Source organism: Stigmatopora argus, chromosome 2 (assembly GCF_051989625.1).
Source record: "Stigmatopora argus isolate UIUO_Sarg chromosome 2, RoL_Sarg_1.0, whole genome shotgun sequence".
NCBI lineage: Eukaryota > Metazoa > Chordata > Actinopteri > Syngnathiformes > Syngnathidae > Stigmatopora > Stigmatopora argus.
Window position 1 is genome coordinate 10,317,184 of NC_135388.1, and position 19,137 is coordinate 10,336,320.

Below are 19,137 nucleotides of genomic sequence, written 5' to 3' on the forward strand. Positions count from 1 at the left end.
AGAATTTAAGAAGAAAAAAAGTGACTGCCTGCTATTAATAACAATTAGTTTGCCATTCATTTTAACTGGGAGAACTGACTGTGAAGGCTCATTATTATGGGGTATTTTTTACTAGGTAGACAGCCTCTCCCAGTCAAAACGGCCAATGTCAACCATTTGTATGAGAATGTACTAATACAGCAGCATTGTTTAATACAATTCTCAAATTACGAATCCGACGTCATGCTTTTTCAAAATTTTACTTTGGGAGTTGACTTTAATCTGTTCTTGATGTGTGGGGGAAAAAAACAAGCACCAACGTACACATTCAACATCCGTTTAAAACTTTAGGGTCAAACACAAAACATGGTACCTTTTACCCAATATACACATCTTACAGTATCAATAAAGTTTTGTACATCCCTCTCCGTTTTGGCCCAACTTGGTACACAACATCTAAAATACTGTAATAAACAGTATAACAGTTTGAGTAGATCAAAAATAAACAATTTTGCACATAAAAGATGTGATGGGCAGACACCCATGGTTGAAACGGAGAGCTCACTGATAAGATACAATGATTCAAAATGTATCCAACTATCATGAAATATTGTAATATCTACAATATGCATCTGGTTTGAAGTCTGAATGATTTAATGGTCAAGTTCAAGACAAATGTTGCCATTATTAACTGGAGAACGCTTCAACGGGTTCAGGAATACAACGAGTCTGTGATTGGCATTGCTGGTTCAGCAATTTGCTACTCGGTAAGGGATAGGATCGGGGAAACCCTTGTCAGGGAGTCTTCAAGTGGTTTAACATCTGCTAAGTCTTCCAGCGTGCAAGCAAGAGAGGAGCCGGACCGCGTTGTATTCTCTTCTAAGGACTCTTCAACGGCTAAGAAACGGGGCGGTGCTGACGTACCTCCTGAAGACACTTTCACTGCTGAGGAGCAGGACAGAATTGTGTTTTTTTCAGGAGAATCGTCGACAATCACGGGGGAGAAGTGTTCAATCTTTTCAATTTTCACAGGTTTTAAGGATGTTTCCATCGGTGAAGATTTCAAAACCGTGAAGACCTGCGGAAGAAAAATGCCATTGAGAATCATTGAGAAATCACCAAAACAATCGAGTACCAGGACCGATGACATCACTTGTTAGTCTTTTTGAGCATGGAGGCAAGAAAAAAAAAAGTTGAGCGAGACAACGAAATAAAAAGATTCTACCCTTAATTCATGTATGCAAATTTATCGGTAGATTGGACACAATATAATAAATAGAATTGGGATTATAATTTCAGATAGCATATGTCCATTGACCTAAAGCGGTTCAGAAAAGAGATGAGATATGTCTATTGAAATAAATGTGACAAAAGCCTAGAACGACATGGTTTTAGTGTTTTGTATGTGGATAATTATAAAGTTTCATGAATGTCCTTAAATTCCTGAATGCACCACAACAACCATACCTTTGAAGAACCTTCTGACCTCTCTGTTTTGATTTGTACTGGTACTGGGCTTAGTATGACCATTTTGTCATGTGTCATGAAGGCAATTTCTCCTTCGTTCTGTGCCTCCTTCAGCTTGGGGAGTAATTCCTTCCTCGTCATTCGGATAGCGTCACTGGAGTCTAGCCTTTATAGATAGTAATAACAGAGGTAGTAAATATTCTGAATTTTGAAAAGTAAAGCTTCATATTATGCTTTAAGGTTTGCTACTCACACTCCAATTGGGCCTTTCAGACCTGTTGGGTTAAGAAATAAAACCCTTAAGCGACACGCAACAACAAACATGCTGAAACGAGTTCAAAAATTCTTACCTTTCTCCTCAATGACTTTGCATACGTGGTTCGGTCTGTCGCTCAAATGTTTGCACATTGTGTCGCCGCCTGAAGCATCTACCAGGAGCTCACAGTTGACACACACCAGAGTTAATCTACAGAAAGAGTGTCAGAGTATTTTCAGTTATCTTAAAACCTAGAAAATATTTTTGTGGCATGATAAGATAAGCCCTTATCGACATTCAAACAAGAAATAAAACATTGGCAAATGGCCACTTGAGGTTTTTGAGACACGAGTTGTGATTTTGCCCATTTTTGCTTTGATACGAGATAAAAGCGCTCTAGAGTGGCAATGAACTCAATTCATTTCCTAAGGTGGGACTTCATTTGACAAATGTATAGGTAAATAACTGAGTGAGATGATAAGGAAGCAACCAATAGTATCAACTCAAGTAACCTACTTTAATGCAGATGAATGTTTCCTATGGTCTGCTTTGGAAAATCTGCTCTTGTTGACGGTGCTGTGATATCTGAACAGAGGCAAAAACGTGTCAATACCATATACCACCAAAACCATGTGCCTCAAATAATAATATTAAAAAAAATACCTTATCATGTGATTTCCAATAGCAACTTTGCAACTTGTCCGATAAGTGCACGCGGCACAAACGGAGGAAATTAGGAAGTGGGAAAAGAAATCATCGATTTTGTGGTTGCACTCTATGCAGGTGTGACGACCTTTATTCATGCTGAAATGTTGGGGAGAAGAAAAAAAAAAATGAACAACTTGGCCTATCTTCCCATTCTTCATATGACTTTATAACTACTTGTGTTAGTGATCAGATTCAATTGTTTTTTTTTGATAGCGGAGTTCAAATACTACTCCAATTCATTATCGTTAATAAAAACAAACTGCCATATTGGTTGAAATTTGCAATTTGCAATGATAGTGACACGCAATTGGATTTGTGAATTTGGTCATTTCAGGTAACCAACCTTAGGCCTTTGAGGGACATGTTACAATTGGAATTCGAATTTTCTTTCTTCTTTAGAGTTGTCTTGGCTTTTCCAGCATCAGAGCTGTTTCGTTTGAATTTCCCAGCACTGCCTGCTGTTTTGGTTTTTGCATTGTTGTTTAGCATTTCAGGAGTGAAAATTAAAGAAGATTGATCCGATGAATTGGAAAGACTGCTCTTTTTGCCACTGAGCGAGGCTCGAATGGTTACCTGGAAAAATGAAACAGATAACTTAGCAATATGGTAGCGACACTTTACAGGACAATGGATGTGTGGCGGTGAGTGGAATCACACCTTTGTCCCTGCAGGGAGGCCCTCCAGAACTAAAGGCTTTCTAAAAGTCTTGTGGACCTGTGCCTTGTGGTCCACTCTGTCTTTATAGGTAAGGAAATTAAGTCGACATTTTCCACACCGGTGAATGCCTTTTCTCTGCAAAAAAAAAAAAATGGATTTGTACGTAAAAGTGTTTTATTCTATGTCAAATTCTCAATAGTTTTAATTAAAAAAGCACATATCTTAATGTGTTTTTTTTGTTACTTTTTAATTTTTTTTAATGGGGGTCCTATAGTTCCAAAACTGTATAGCTCAACATACATTTAAAAGAAAATTTCTCGTATTTCATTCAAACTTAATGCCGATATACATTTGTAAACATATACTGTATACAAACTACCAGTCGTAAAAACAACAACATAAAAACACATTTAAAAAAAAAACATGAAAAGAATCAAGATCGGCTGATTCGGGGGAAAAAAAGGAATTAGTATTTCTTTTTTCCAAACTGCACTGTAAATAGTAGTACACCTTTAAATCAGTTTTTTAAGCATATTTGAAAGGCAGCATCTTACCTGATGTTTCATGAAGTGTTCCATGTACCTCTGACTACTTCTCAGAACTCTGAGACAAAAAGGGCACAGCAGGTTTTTTGTGTTAATATGAACACTTCGGAAATGTGTCTCCACTTCTGAGAAAAAAGAGGATCTGTAGTCGCACACCTATGTGGGGGGCCAAAGACAAATTTGAATCCATATCATCGTGTGACTAAGGTAATGTGACAGTTTCAGAGGCAGCAGACCTGACAGACATATGGCATCTCCCCAGGCTTATGGTTTTCTTTCATATGCTCCAGGAGCACTTGCTCAGACTCGAACGCAAGCTCACATATCTTGCAAGTGGCTAAAAATAAGGAAATCGAAGTAAAGATTGTCACTCAAGGCTATGCACAGAAGTGGAACGTCAGCTGACAAGGCCTCCATGTGACATACTAGAAGATTCGATGGGACTGTGAGCGCTTTCGATATGGCACTGGAGCTGGAACGGAGTATTGTACTGGCGGTAGCAATGCTGGCAAGTTGTGTGGGACTCCAGGCTTTCATTGCTCTGCTTTTCCAGCTCTAGGTGGTGCTTCATGTGGTTCATGAACCTGGAATGTCAATCAAAAATCATCACTTAATTGTATTGATTTCTGTCACTGTGCATAAAGTGGCCGGGACCATTTTAGACAACTATCCATCGGGAAGTGTGCCGAATGATCCAATGACCAGTCCAGGCCATAATTAAATCATTAATGTATGTCCAAATATGTTACAAAGGAAAAGCGTAAAAAATGAAATAATTTAACAGCTTGTAAATAATGTGCTTTTAAATGATAGTTTTTCAGTGGCTATATAAACTGCCCTAATGAAGTGATTTCAATTTTTCACTGTGTACTTTCTGCAACCTCAGCTCTTTAAAGGAAATCACTTATGGGTATGACCTTTGACCTGAACACCGAGAAGGCAATTGAGGTACAGATGTGCTTCCCCATTAAAAGCCGCTTACAGAGGCTTTATTATTATTATTATTTTTACGCATTTCTACCTCCATTGATTAAAAAAATGGTCTGGACACCACCTAAACTAGCACATTTTTCTTCTTTTGGCCCACAAGTGTAAACAGTCTACCACTGTCATAGCAGGTTGTTGTTGATGAGAAAGACAACAAGTATCCAAGTCTGTAATCAGAGAAACTACACCCTTGCCCAGCTCCTTCCTGAATCTATAAGCCTGCTCTTGGAGACACTACACTCTTGCCCTCCCTGCCATTTCACTGGCAACTACAGAGACAAAAATAGTGTTAGGCTGCCAGGCATTTCTTTGTTGCAGTTTGTTGTTAAAAAAAGTAAATTAAATTAAGGTGTTTCTGAAGCTCAGCTAGTAGCATAGAAACTTTTTTGCTAACGCAGCCTAAAGTCAGTCCATGCCAAAAGATTTTGTGTTGAACATGAACTTACTTGATGTTGCTCTTGAGAACTTTCAAGCAGCTCTGACACTTGAAAGTGATGTTGCTCCTCGGCGCAGATGCATTAGGACAATTGCCCTCAAAGCGGCCGTAGTAGAATTCAGACACCAACATGATGCGTTTATTCACGACAGCATTATCGGCTTGTGGAGTCACAGTCGTACTTTCAATTCTAGCCTTGCAACTCTGAAGCAAGTTATTTTCACATTAAAATCCACATGGCATAAACATTGACAGAAAACAAACAAACTTACAGCCAGATGACGGTTCAACTGCATGAACTCCGAATTACAATGTGGACATTTTTTCTTGACTTCACCATTTTCCAAAGAACCAGTTGTGTTTGCTTGTCCTACAGGAACAGTTATAAAAACAAAATTGCTTAGATTTCATCAAGAAGCAGGGGTTCTTTGTAGGTCATTGTATATGGCAACAAAAGTTCTTAAAACCATAAAGACCTACCAACGTCAGCTTTAAATTTTTTAACAGCTGTGTCTATCTGATTAGGTGACCTCACCCTTTTCACAGTCTCTGTGGGGCACCCAAGAATAAGAGAAATTGAGAACACTGATTTCCAAGTGCTAGAAATATGAATCTAGCCTCCCAAGAATGTACCTTTGTTGGCTTTAACTGGCAAGGAGATGGTCTGCAAGGATGTGGCAGGTTGGCTGACATGCAGCAGCTGAGGTTTAGCGGTATACACAGTGGGGCTCTGCACGTTAGACAATGTCACAACATTGTTTTGGATCTGTTGAACATGAGGCCGATGGACGACGCCAGGTATCGGAGTGAGCGGGGTGACATGCTGGATAAGCGGTTGTGGCTGAGCAGCTGAAATACACAATTTTCCCCGTTAGATACTGTTTTTGCTCAAGCACCCCCCGCGACCCTTGTGAGGATAAAGTGGTTCAGAAAATGAATGAATCAATCAAATTTACTTGGTATGATGGTAAATTTCGTCCCTGGAGGATAGTGCTTCCCAAGAGTGGCGACCAAGTCATTATTGCTGGTTAACTGAGGTGTTACGATGAAACCCTTGGATTAAAACAGATTATAGTTACACAATAACAATTACCGTATTTTTTCGCATATTGACCGCCTCCGCGTATAAGCCATACCCTTAAGATACACATTACGCAGGTATCAAGGATATTTTAATAATCGACCGCAAGACCTTCGATCAGCCTTAACAACTATTGGGATGTGACTTTTTTCACGTTTTATTCAAGATAGGTTTTTTTTCTTGAATTTTATTCATAGACATCAAAATAAATTTTGCTTAGAGTTTTATCTTTTTTCTATTTTGAAATAAATGACCGTATCGGCCACATTGTCTTGCATTATGGTGTTTCGTCTTTGTCACCTTGCAGTTTCGTGCATGTCAATTCTAATGTATGCAAATATAAGCCGTGATTCAGTCATCTTTTTTTTAGTTACAAATATGGCTTTATGCAAAAAATACGGTATCTCATTGGTTGCCATCAACGGCAATAGATATTTAATTTGTTGGATTGGCAGCGCTGACATTACCTGATTGTTGACAATCACAGGCTGTGGAGTAATGGTTGTGAGATTAGCTCTGGAAGCACTGACGGCATTTCCAGCTATTTTTAATGGCAACATTAAAGATGAGGAGCCCACGGCCGACACTGGAGCAGGAGCAGCATTGACCACTTGCTTTTCCACATTGGCCTTTGGACGTAGTGAACCAATGGACAGGTCCTCTTTTTGCATTTTTTCTGGAAAAGCATGTTTTTTTAAAAAGCACCGCAAATGGTTATCTAATGACAGCAAAGGAAAAATAAATTGATATATAAATACAGAAAATGCTCCATGACCAGTGCAAGCTTCCATCATACAAATGAAAATAGTTACACAATAATGCACACACAAAGTGTGTACATACCCAGTACTCCAACAAAAATGGGCTCATCATCATCCTCCACTTTCTCCTCTGGAGCTGCTCTCTGCCATGGCTCCAGCTCCTCTTCTTCACATTCCATAAATAGTTCAGACATTTTGGACCTACAATGCAAACAAACAACATTTCATCGCATAATACTCTAATGAAAACACCAAATGAGTTAGAAAGATTGTTCCCCCTTGTTTGTTACATCTCACCTTTAATATTGCATTATGCTGCATTCGGTCATCATGGTGAATATTAAAAACCTGCACATGCTGCAGCAAGATTTTTGATGAGGTTGAGAAGGCTTGATCAATTATTCCTACACTAGCCAAATTGTCACTTGAAATGTCATTTTAAAATGGTCTTACTTTCTAATATGCTATTACAGTGGTACCTCTACATACGAGCACCTCTACATACAAGCAGTTCGAGATACGAGGAAAATTTCGAGTAAATAATTATCTCTAGATACGAGAAAAATTTCGAGATGCGAGAAAGCCAGGTGGCCAAGACATGAACAGACGTAAAACAAATGGTCTTTTATGAATGAGAACTGAAAAAGAGTTGGTGCTCCAATAGTCTGGAATGGCCCACCAGTTGAAATTAAAGCCGCTACCTCAGTAGAAAAGTTAAAAATCCTAATATTTTACACTTTTGTGTTGCGCAATGTTCTACCCTGTTATTGTGTGGATTCCGACTGACGATTAAGAATATGAACTAGTCACTTTTTAATTGTCAAGATCCATTTAGTGCAAAAGAATGTAGGCTGCATTTAAGCTTCTCTTGTGGGACATATTAAATGATATTTTCGTCATTTGCTGCGGGGAAATAAAAAAAGGGGAGCGGGCCACAGTTGGTCCGCGGGCCACAGTTTGGACACCACTGTTGTAAAACGTAAGGGGATAAATTTGTTCAGGAATTGAGATTATTACAATAAATGCTCACTTAATGAGGTATTTAAATTATAAAAAAATAAGTTAACTTGCCATTAAATACGCAAATAATACACAAAGCTCGCAAACCAAGATGGCGGCGGTATTGACGCCGTACAAGGGAAAACCTACACAAAACCAGAGTACATTTCTTGTCAAATTGGAAGCAAGAAAAAAACTAAAACGTGTTTACTTACAATTATGTGTGTCAGCATTACACGTGGGACACTGTGCACAAAAACAACAAACGCATTAATGATTAACCTAATGCACACGTTTTGGGTTTATCCACAATGTTTAGTTCTGCTGCATCGAGCACTGCTAATGCTAAGGCGTGAGGGTGTTTTGCACTTTTCTCCAAAAAAATTAGCTGCAAGGGTGAGTGCTCATGACAAGACAAGGTTCGACTTCAAGGACTTGCAGGATTTGATTCAGTTTTTCCTCATCACTTGCTGCTCATCGTAAGACAAACCGGAGTTAGCATTAGCTTGTTGTCATTGTCTCCAATGTGCATTGGGATAGACAGGATCGTACAGACGAGCTTATATGGGTGTTTTAGAGTTTTCTTCTTACCTCTTCACCAGCCCATTCAAATGTTGAATCGGGGTGCCACAACGATACTTGGATGTGGACGGTGGGTTGCAGGTACTGTACTTATCCCACCCCCCGACCACTAGCGGTACCCTGCCTGAGTCAAGCGCGGCGGAAACGCTCTATAAAAGACTGGACCAATCAAGTCGAGTCCCAATCGAACTGACGAGGAAACAGTAGATCTACTAGCGCCCCCCATGTGCTCTTAAGAACCCTGTGTTTTTTCTTCTTCCATTTTTTATTATTATTATTTACCTTGATTCACTTTGACGCACAGTGCCAGTAAATCTGGGTAGAGTAACTGTCAGACTGCACATTTGTTTCCGACGATAAATGTTTTTTTGCCTATTACTATAAAACTAAACCTTACTTGAGTAAGGTAAGGTGTCCCCTATGGACACTACTTGCAGCACCAAAATGTTCAATAGTAGATTTATTTTAATAAATTCGGTGTTATTGTTCTACTAGTAAGCCATGCAAGACTAAGGGGGAAAATCTAACTAATACTCGAATTAGGGCTGGGCAATGATCCCTCGATCACAACTATATTTTGTTATATTTGTGTAAATATGTTGTTGTAGTTTTTTTAAAAATAATCTACTATTGCAAATTATAATGTTAAGATTGCAGGTATTAGAAAAAACATTTTTTATAACTATATTTTATTGCACAATATGTATCTTCTTCGTTGTACGTGTTTTACTTTACGGTTTTCGTCACCAGTGTGTAATAAACCACCTGAAAACATCAACATTGAACTCTATTGGGGGACTGTCAAAAATATGTCAGACTAGTTAGCAATGTCGGTTAAATACGACTGAGATTAAGTGAAGATTTTTTTTCCCCCTTCATTTTAAGGTCTCCTATTCTAAGATTCTAGAGTCCTAAGATGTTCAATATTTGGTTGTAGCTGGGTTATCTAAATTTGTCCAACAGGTGGCAGTCTGGAATTGTTGATAGGCTGAGATAATTTTTTGGAAAATTGCATTGAGTGAAAAAGGATCATTTCAAATTCATCTCAAAGCACAGTAGTGTGCCCAGGCAACCTGATTGAGAATGATTATTTTGACCATTACAATACCATTGTACTTTTTCAGATTGTATTTGTCAGACAGGAAGTACAAGTAAATATGACACAATCTTTTCTGAGAATAAAACCAAGAATTGTTAAAATCATCACAAATTCCTAAAAATATTGTCTAATATTAAACTTAAACATTGAATTTATGTTATTTTTTCCCTCAGGCGAATGACAAATGGCCTTCACTTTCAAAAAAAGTGTTTTCTTTTTGTATGAAGCAATTGTGTACTCAAATTTCTAGTTTTTATGTGCCCTTTTCAGTGTCCGTTTCCTAGGCACACTATATGTACACCAGTGTACGATTGCAATTCACAAAATTCAGAATTACCACTTCTTTCAAGAAATTAATTAAGAAACTACTTAAGTGTGAGCTTCTGACTCTCCACAGCTCAATTAAAATAAGAATAAAGGGGTGAAAACGAATTAATTCTGACTCTCACACTTGGTTTTGATGCAAATCAGTCCTCAGCATTATTCAATTAACACTACTCGTTATATCTTTAAGCACCTTTGCTTGGCATTGTGAGTGTCCAGCACAGACTGTACATTACTAAACGTGCTGCCTTTTTTTATTGTTCCAGGTGGTGTTGGGCTTTTTTTGGCCATGCATGCAAAACAACTGCAAATATATACCAAGTGAAAGCATCCCAGCGACAATATGACCCCAGGTCTGATTTGCTCATTTGACTGACGTGCTCTTGAGCAATTACATTCCTAAATGTTGCCAAGTCAAACAGTGCCTCACAAATGAAGTACATTTCATTAATCGGTGCAAGCAAGAGGTCAATTTGCATGCAATCATCAATAAAATGGGATTAATGAGGCCTAAAGCTAAATCGGCATTCATGACTTCAAACATTAGTCCGCACAAAACCATCTTCAAGTCATTAAGTCTTATTTCTGGCTGCGGGCCACTTTGTGTTTCCTGTGTGCGATGATAGAGCCAAAGATCCAAAGATGTAACAAGATTACTCTTTTCCTTTTAGTATAATGGAACAATGCAGTAAAACATCTGTTAAAGACCAGAGGGACAATTATATTGGTTGCCTTAAAGGTCACCACATGTTTTCTTACATGCATGCAGTATGTATTTTTGTTATTCACATTTTATTCTTAGTGAATATCTAAGCACACCCAATTTTTGCAACCTGATAAGCCAGATAGATTGCTTGCAAACCTGTATTTTCTCCAGTCGGTTGATTTTTTTTCTTTCTTGGCAGGACTTATATAAGCAAAGTGTAACACCTTATCTTCAATTTCTTTCAATGTCATTTTTCTGTACCATTTATCCTCACGAGGGACGCGGGGGGTGCTGGAGCCTATCCCAGCTAACTTGGACTTGGCACCAGTCAGGGGACACCCTGAATTAGTGGCACAAGGAGACGGACAACCATTCATGCTCACCCTAGGGGCAGTTTACACTGTGGACTGCATGTTCTCCCCAGGTCTGTATGGGTTTTCACCAGGTACTCCAGTTTCCTCCCACATTCCCAAAAACATGCATGGTTGAACACTGTAAACTTTACAGTTCGTGGGTTTTCTCCGGGTACTTCGGTTTCCTCCCACATTCCCCCAAAACATGCATGCTTGAACACTGTAAAGTTTACAGAGCGTGGGGTTTCTCCGGGTACTCCGGTTTCCTCCCACATTCCACAAAAACATGCATGGTTGGTTGAACACTGTAAACTTTACAGCGTTCAACCATGCATGTTTTTGGGTTTTTGCGAGGAAACCGGAGTACCCAGAGAAAACCCACGCAAGCCCGCGGAGAAGATGCAAACTCCACACCTGGGGATCGACCTGGAATCGAACCCACGACCCTAGAAGTATGGGGGAGACATACTACCCACTCGTCTTCCGAGCCACCCTTTTAAAACTATCAAACAATCTAAAAGTGCAAAGAGCAATACATTAGGAAAAATTATGGAACAATGGATGCTTTGAGTAACGAGGCTGGTCACAGAGAGACTCAAACTATTCTCTTAAAGTGCCCAAGTATTTCTTCTCTGCACTTTTCCCCCTTGAAACATAATCTGTGCTTTTATTGAACTACAAGTACAGATGGCGTGTACTTTTGCCATTTCTGAATAGCACTAATCAGCACCGATGAGGAGCTTTCAGCCAAAGCAAACGCAACTGATTTGACTGCAGTCCTCTGGTCTGGTTTCTCGCCAGCGCGGAAGGAAAAGTAGTCCCAAACATTTCGTGCCATGCGATGTGTCAGAATGACTGCTTCGGAGGGAAAAAAAACAAAAACAAAAACACATTCCATTTGAAAAATAATAAAATTACTATGCTGCTGAGCGTTGTTGCTGAAAACTTTCCCAAAAAGACAAACTTGCATTCTGCTTTGTTCAACACTGACACGGACCATAATGTAGCACCCTGTTGTGTCTTTAACGCTTATATGTGTGGGAATTGGCCTCCAGGTTGTTTTCTACTTTAACCTTCCTAAAAACAACAGAAGCGATCAAATTGCTTTTTTGTGGGGTACAATTTAATTAGGCATAATCACACTCCATTGTTAGTCAAATGCGATGTACCCTAACCAGTTTGAGGGTGGTTGCCTAGAGGACAATTAAATGAATACCTATATACATAAACAGATACAAAAATAAATACTACAATGTTAAACAGATATCTTTAAAAATATCGATGAATTATTCTTGAAGAATACATTTTTGGAATTAAGTAGATTATATTATATTAGGGTCTATTCTTACATTAACGGCCCCATTTTGGACCTTGTGTGGGTTTTCTTTGGGTACTCCAGTTTCCTCGCTACATCCCATAAACAGGATGATTGAACGCTCAAAACTTATCCTTAGACAGGATTGGCTAGCATATAAAATGCACAAACCCCGAACCACAAAAATAGAATAAAACAAATAAAAAATAATACAAATATTTAAAATATTGAATATAATCATAATAAAGCCCACATTGCCCATAGCAAAAACAGGCCCTGCAGGGCATAATTATTGCTAATAAAATATTTCTGTGATAAAAACGTTTTCACAATATCAAGAAAGTATTATCAAAAAGCTTATTTACAATTGAAAATTTAGCAAATAGGCGGCCCAGTGGAACGAGTGATTAGCACTTCGGCCTCTCTGGTCCTGGGTTCAACTCCAGATTACGTCCACCAGTGTGGAGTTTGCATGTTCTCCCTGGGCCTGCGTGGATTTCCTCCGGGTACTCCGGGTTTCCTCCCACATTCCCAAAAACATGCATGATAGGCTGATTGGAAACTCTAAATTGCCCCTAGGTATGGGTGTGAGTGTGCATTGTTGTCCGTCTCCTTGTGCCCTGTGATCGTCTGGCCGCCGATTCAGGGTGTCCCCGCCTGTGGCCCAGCGAAGGCTGGGATTGGCTCCAGCACCCCCCGCGACCTTAATGAGGATAAAGCGGTTCAGAAAATGAGATGAGATGAGAATTTAGTAAATAAGTGGACACCATATTGAGGGTCATGTAAGTAAACAGGAGTGTGACCTACAAGATTAAAAATGTGATGTCCACATATTGGGATGGCAAGAATTTATATATATGTATATTTATCTTTTTTTTAATAAAAAAAAATGTCTAAAAGTGGTCACCAGGTCCATAAAGTCTTAAATTGCATTTATTCAGAAAACACTTTTGTAAGTTACATTTTGGAAAAATACAGCATGTGTTATTTCCTGTATTTTGAGACTGGATTATTTGAAATGTAATTTTGTTGGTTTAAAAAAAGAACAGACCTTTTTTTGACAAAGCAGCGATTATTTTTAAAAAGTATATCTATTCTTAAATGTTAGGCTCTAGCACCCCCCGCGAACCTTAAAATGCCATTTGAGTAATATAATACTAAAGTAGTCGAATTTCAGTATACTTCCCAACACTGGATTTAACATTGCATAAAGTCGAGAAATGAGCAACCAATCAACCCTCCATCTTGCAGGCGTGGCTCCGGAGATGATTAAACCGAGATTATGTGCGTCGAAGCCCGCTACCAGGAGCAGCATCTCCCGCTGAGAGAGGGAGCACCGTGTCACTGTGCGTGGCGGAGGGATACACTAACCCCATGTCATCTTGGTGGTGAGGCACTCGCACAGCAAAAATGTCTGCCCAAGGGAAACTCTAAGTGGTACAAATAGAGCTTATTCTCACTGCCTTTGCCGTTTTAAGGCATATTTTACGTGCATATAGGCGTACCTGAGAAAGGGAGTCTTCATCAGATCACCCTAGTCGGCAATTTATTCGGAATAAAGGTAAGATATCGGGGGCGGGGGGCAAAATGGGTTCGGACCTGTAAAAGAAGTTAAGAGTTGACGAGTATTATAATTGTATTTTGTATTTTCCTGCCACTTTGTCACGCATTCCTTCCTGTCTGTATATTTTAACAACATGGATTTTTTATATCCCGTCTGTGTATGAAATATTCCGAAAAGCGCTCTGACAGTCTGCTAGCTCGCTCGATCGTTCCCTGCAATCCCAGTGAAGTCACACTGTAATTGAGGCTAACGATAGCAACTTAGCTATTTTACTTGCTTGTAACCTTAGAGTTGTCCTTTATAAAGGACTTGGCCGAATAAACACACTTTGTGTTGAAATATTTTGTCTCTGGGGCAGCATGAAGTGTGACATGTTGGGACGCGATGCTGCTGCTGCGGCTGATGCACGTCCTGTCCTCTTTAATTAACATGGAGAATTTATTTGGATGTGCATTAATGGTCTGTTTACTTCTTATAACACACCACTGTTCTTCTTGTTCATTCAATTTGACCAATGCAGTGAGGATGACTCTTATTTTGCACCCACAAACAGCTTTAGAAAGACCTTTTTATCCTCTAATGTCATGATATTTCCGAATGGGACCATAACTATTTTTAAAAATCGAATTGGCTTTTACATGTTCTGCAAAGACTGTGAACATGGAGGCAACTCCGGATCAATTTGACCCTGCTAGAATTATTGTTGACCAGTATGTGTTAACGCAAGTAAATTCTAATGGCAATATTCTATAATGTGTGCATGATATAACCTAGTGTATTTTTATAGGACAATGTAATAAATGTTCTTGAGGGAATTTGTAACAATCCTGAAAATTGTCTGTTTCCACCACATCCATGCCCTGCAAAAATGTGCACCTGTTGGTCTCTGAGTGGAACTACAAAACAATAGAAAATTTGTGGTTGAGGCATTCTCAATTTCACTACAGAGACACCTCGCTACTTCGCGCTTCAGTTATCGCTGCTTCACTACATCACAGATTTTTTTCTGGGGATTTAAAAAAAAAATCATTCATTCATTCATCTTCCATACCGCCCATCCTTAAATGCAGGGGTATCAGACCCGGGTTGGTTCGCGGGCCGCGTTAACGTCAACTCGATTTCATGTGGGCCGGACCATTTTAGAAATAATATTTAGATTTTTTTAATGAATGGATTAAAAGAACTGGATTAAAATCCCTGAATATTCCGTTTTCTTATAGATGTAAAACAATGTTTATTTTAGCTTTTTTAAATATATTTTTAGATTTTATAAAATAATTTTTGAACTAAAAACACAGAAAAAATGATTAAAAAAAATACAATTATTTATTTAAAAGGGGCAAAATCAGGAAAATAAATATACATCTATACTCTACTTTTAATTTGATCCTAAAACAGAAAGTCGGCACTCATGATTTACTTTCCCGGGCCACACAAAATGATGCGGCGGGCCAGACTTGGCCCCTGGGCCGCCACTTTGACACGTGTGTTCAAAAGAGTTGTGGGGGTTGCTTCTTTCATCCTTCGGGTGAAAGGAAAACTACACCCTAGACTGGTCGCCAGTCAGTCATAGGGCACACAGAGAGACAAACGAGCATCCGTACTCCCAATCAGGAAATGCGGAAATTGAGCCCGCGCCTGCCCGCACCAAAGTCAGGCGAGTAAACCACTACACTACGGGCGTCATTTTTTTTGTATTTTCGGATTTTTAATTTTTTAATTATTATTTTAGTTCATAAAAATGTGAAAATCCACACTGAAACTTACAAGCGGAAGCAACTCCCCTGTCTCCCGCTTGCTACTAGGACTTAGCACCGAAGATTTTTGTTTTGTTTGTTCCCTCCAGGTTTCAAGCTCGACACGATGAATCCTCAGCAGCGGAATGCCGCTCTCGGAACAGACAAGGAATTAAGTGACCTCCTGGATTTTAGTGCGGTAGGCCAAACTTTCCAGCCCAGCATATCTCATTGATTGGGATCTCTGATTTTCATCTTGCTTCTGAATTGCCGCACTCAGAAGTCTGGCGCGCGTGTTGATTTCTGTTTCATTTAGTCCACCTTCATTTTCTCAGATGTTCTCTCCACCTGTCAATGGAGCCAAAAACAGACCAACGACACTTGGAAGCAGCCGGTTTAGTGCATCAGGTAGGACTCATCACTGGTATGAATTGCTGTGCAGTATATGTCTCATAAATGCAGGCTGTCAAGCACTGGGAGAGCTTGAAATTGATCTTGAATTGCTTGAATTTAATTCCAAAGCGAATGCATCAACCCCAAGTTTGAATTGAATCCTGTTTTATTCACAGAAGCCAGCTTGTTTGCAGATCAGAAAAAAAATATTGGGCGGGCGTAACATAGGCGGAGGAAGAGAGCGATTGAGGTGAAAAATGATGTCATGCCCCCATCTGGGTAGTGATAGATTGGCTTGGATAGGTAGGCGGGTACAGTGAATCTTTGACATATCATGGTTAAGTTTTCACGATCCCAGTATTTTTTTTTCCTTGAAGTGTCATTGTAGCAAAATAGGTTTTTGCTCTCACTAAATATTCTGTGTTAAAATGTGTTTTTATTTTCAATTGGCTGGCTACCATTTCCTTCCGCCTATAGTTTGCTGGGATTGGCTAAGCGGTTCAGAAGAAGAATAAAAAGTTTTTATTTTGTTCAAAAACATGATATTTTTTCAAGTGCCAAAAGTATCAAACTAAGAATAAAACCAAGACAATTACAGCTTGTGTTTTGAAAATAACTACTTAGCTTTGTGCCTTAGCCTTTTGGTCCACTAGTATAATATCAACACTCACTAGCATCTTATTTTGCAGTCCTATAAACATTAAAGACGATTGCGCTCATTTTTTAAAGAGCACATTTGATATCTTTTGCATTAAGGCACCACACTTAATCAAAACATAAAAAAGCACAAAATCTACTTATTAATCAAGATTATGGTGTTTCAATTAATCAGATTATGTCAAAAGACCTGCAATTGGCTTTCCACCAATTCAGGGTGTCTTCCGCCTGGTGCCCGTAGTCCGCTGGGATAGGCGCCAGCACCCCCCGTGACCCTTGTGAGGCTAAGCGCTTCAGAAAATGAATGAATGTCAAAGGACAAAAAAATCATTTATCCGCTGGTAATAACAGCTCAGGTGATTTTAGAGCAACTTAACTGAAAAACAAGAGTATGTGGTTTGTTTTGAATAAACAAAGGTCAGATTTCATTTCCTCACCGTGAATGCGAGAGGACATTAAACCAAAGCGCTCCTATTGTGTGACGCCAGAAGAGAAAGTCAACAAAACCAGCATTCTGTTTTCTGAGAGCAGGTTTTGTGTGTGCCCACAAAGCCTTGTTGTCCTCAGTTATCTGGGAAATGAAAGACACACATCGAGTAGAAGTGGGAAAAAAAAGACAAAAGCGGGAGAGCGTAGCTGTCATCCATGAAGTGAAATGGGAGGTTGATTTTTTAGAACACCTTGTCCCTCCTTAGAAAAGAACATCCGTTTGCTCCTCTTTTATGAAACGCTACATGTAGAAATCCCTGATTTGAATGAAAAAATCCAGAGTGGAAACAAATCTTTGAAAGAGATGAAACGAGAGGATTCCCTCTAAAATAATGTCAAACAAAGAGGCTGTCTGTATTCCTTGAATACAGTTTGCCTGCACCACGTGCTTACTTACCTTTGAACATTTTGAGCTGCATACTGCTTGCTTGTGCAACAAGCAGGAGGTGAATTGTTCGACAACAGATGAGCGACAAGCTATGTGAATGCTATGCGTGTGTGTGTGTGTGTGCGTGCACGTTTTTGGCGAGAGGTTTGCCCTCCCCCTCTCTGATGTCACATAACAGGCTAAGAGAGAAATCTCCAATTTGCAGTCGGAATAGCAAGAATTTTATATTGATGAATATCTCAAGCTTATTTTCAGCGTTCCAAATTTGACTTCTCAAGCGAGAATATGCAACGTAAGGATTATTATGCCAGAACATGGTGGAATCTTCAAAACTGAACACCCCAAAAATCACCACCGTACAATTCATTGGTATGTCACCGAATATGTCTTTTCAAACGTAAGGCCGTATACTGGGTTATTCTTGGCTTGGTGTTTTCAGACATTGTAGAGTTTGCCGGTGCGTGTGTTAAAATTTAAAGTGAAAGTTTGATTTGGAACAAAATTGCATAAAAAAACCACAGTTACATCACAATTGCTAAACGTAATGGTGTTATCAAGTATTGGTACTTGGTATTAGTGAATCCTCGGGGGGACTTTCCACGACAACGCACTCATAACCGAACAAACAAATATAAATTAACTTGGATTAATATATACAGACACACTCAAACATACGTTTAATGTAAATTTACACAAAACTGAATTCAAATTTTCTTTTAATTTTTTTTTTTTTTACCTTCGTTCTCCGGGTTAGCTGTTTGCCACGCCTCCACCCTCACATTCGTGATCGATGGGCTGTTTGCTGTTGTATTCCCTTCAAAATATTCTGAAAATGATGCACACAAATGTCCTCACAATAGGATAACGCACGACCACTTGCCAACGAGAAGTAGTCTTGAATGAGCGATCGCGGGAGCTAACAGGCTAAGGAAGGAAAACAGGAAATGCAACAGCTCAGCCTACCCACGTATTGATTGTGGGTAATGAAGTTTTATTCTGAGAAAGGGTTCCATTGCCTATCGGTGTTGCGTGCACGATTATACTTCATTACCCAGAAAGCCCTCTTTTTGCCCGCGCATGCGCGTTGTGCGTTTTCTGGTCCATGTGTAGGAGAAACTCGTGTGAAGAAACCGTTCAGTTCTCGTATATATCTGTTATACACGAAAGAGATGCGGCAAAAAGACAGTGCGCTACAATGATAAACAGCCTCTCATGTCATGGCCACCTGGCTTGGTCGCATCTCGAAATTTTGATCGTATCTTGGGCGAATTATTCGATCGAAATTTTCATTGTACCTCGAGCATGTCGTAGGTAGAGCTGATCGTAGGTCGAGGTACCACTGTATATTGGTCAGCACAATTTTCCAATTAAAACATACATTCTAAACATTCAACAGGTTTTTTTGTTGATGAAATTAGATTTCGATTTTGCTGCAATGGGAGTCAGTGCTAAATTATCCCCACTGCCAAATTACAGGTTTCAATGTATCAGCACAGCTTGCATGAGTTATTATTGTAAAATAGTAGTTCCTGCAGAAAAATGTGATGACAAAATAAAGTGCTGAAGCTCCAAAGCATATCTGGCCGTCTGCGAGTGCGTCCCTCCTGCGGCCAGCCTCCGGTTTGTCCGCCCGTGTTTGTGATCCTCAAAGAGAG

General features: G+C 39.4%; 2 protein-coding genes across 6 annotated transcripts in view; one reads left to right on the top strand and one right to left on the bottom strand.

The window, feature by feature from the left end:
- Positions 1-302: 302 nt before the first annotated feature.
- znf280d (zinc finger protein 280D) lies at positions 303-8,630 on the bottom strand. Of its 3 annotated transcripts, XM_077594253.1 has the most exons (21): positions 8,468-8,622; positions 8,092-8,122; positions 7,175-7,234; positions 6,960-7,078; positions 6,584-6,792; positions 5,992-6,088; positions 5,669-5,884; positions 5,516-5,584; positions 5,308-5,405; positions 5,046-5,239; positions 4,039-4,196; positions 3,849-3,949; positions 3,622-3,768; positions 3,068-3,202; positions 2,754-2,983; positions 2,366-2,506; positions 2,219-2,287; positions 1,797-1,912; positions 1,700-1,721; positions 1,447-1,612; positions 303-1,057 (listed from the first exon to the last, which is right to left on the bottom strand). In XM_077594253.1, the coding sequence occupies exons 4-21, from the start codon at positions 7,069-7,071 to the stop codon at positions 740-742; spliced, it is 2,598 nt and encodes an 865-aa protein (XP_077450379.1). In that variant the 5' UTR covers positions 7,072-7,078; positions 7,175-7,234; positions 8,092-8,122; positions 8,468-8,622; the 3' UTR covers positions 303-739. The 3 variants fall into 3 exon arrangements, with proteins under 3 accessions (XP_077450379.1, XP_077450362.1, XP_077450369.1); XM_077594236.1 differs by lacking the exon at positions 7,175-7,234; XM_077594243.1 differs by lacking the exons at positions 7,175-7,234; positions 8,092-8,122 and having other exon boundaries at positions 8,468-8,630.
- A 5,013-nt stretch (positions 8,631-13,643) lies between these two features.
- Positions 13,644-19,137, top strand: part of tcf12 (transcription factor 12) — a 53,302-nt gene continuing 47,808 nt past the window's right edge. For all 3 annotated transcript variants that reach the window (XM_077591541.1, XM_077591551.1, XM_077591579.1), the window contains exons 1-3: positions 13,644-13,816; positions 15,666-15,754; positions 15,891-15,963. In XM_077591541.1, coding sequence (XP_077447667.1) covers positions 15,683-15,754; positions 15,891-15,963 — 145 coding nt within the window. In that variant the 5' untranslated portion in view covers positions 13,644-13,816; positions 15,666-15,682. The remainder of the gene's footprint in view (positions 13,817-15,665; positions 15,755-15,890; positions 15,964-19,137) is intronic.

Coding starts and splice junctions, on each gene's coding strand:
- znf280d (XM_077594243.1), bottom strand. CDS start 7,071: ATGTCTGAACTATTTATGGAATGTGAAGAAGAGGAGCTGGAGCCATGG. Junction 2,288..2,365: donor ATTGGAAATCACATGATAAG/GTATTTTTTTTA, acceptor GCCTCTGTTCAG/ATATCACAGCACCGTCAACA. Junction 1,613..1,699: donor CTGAAAGGCCCAATTGGAGT/GTGAGTAGCAAA, acceptor CTATCTATAAAG/GCTAGACTCCAGTGACGCTA.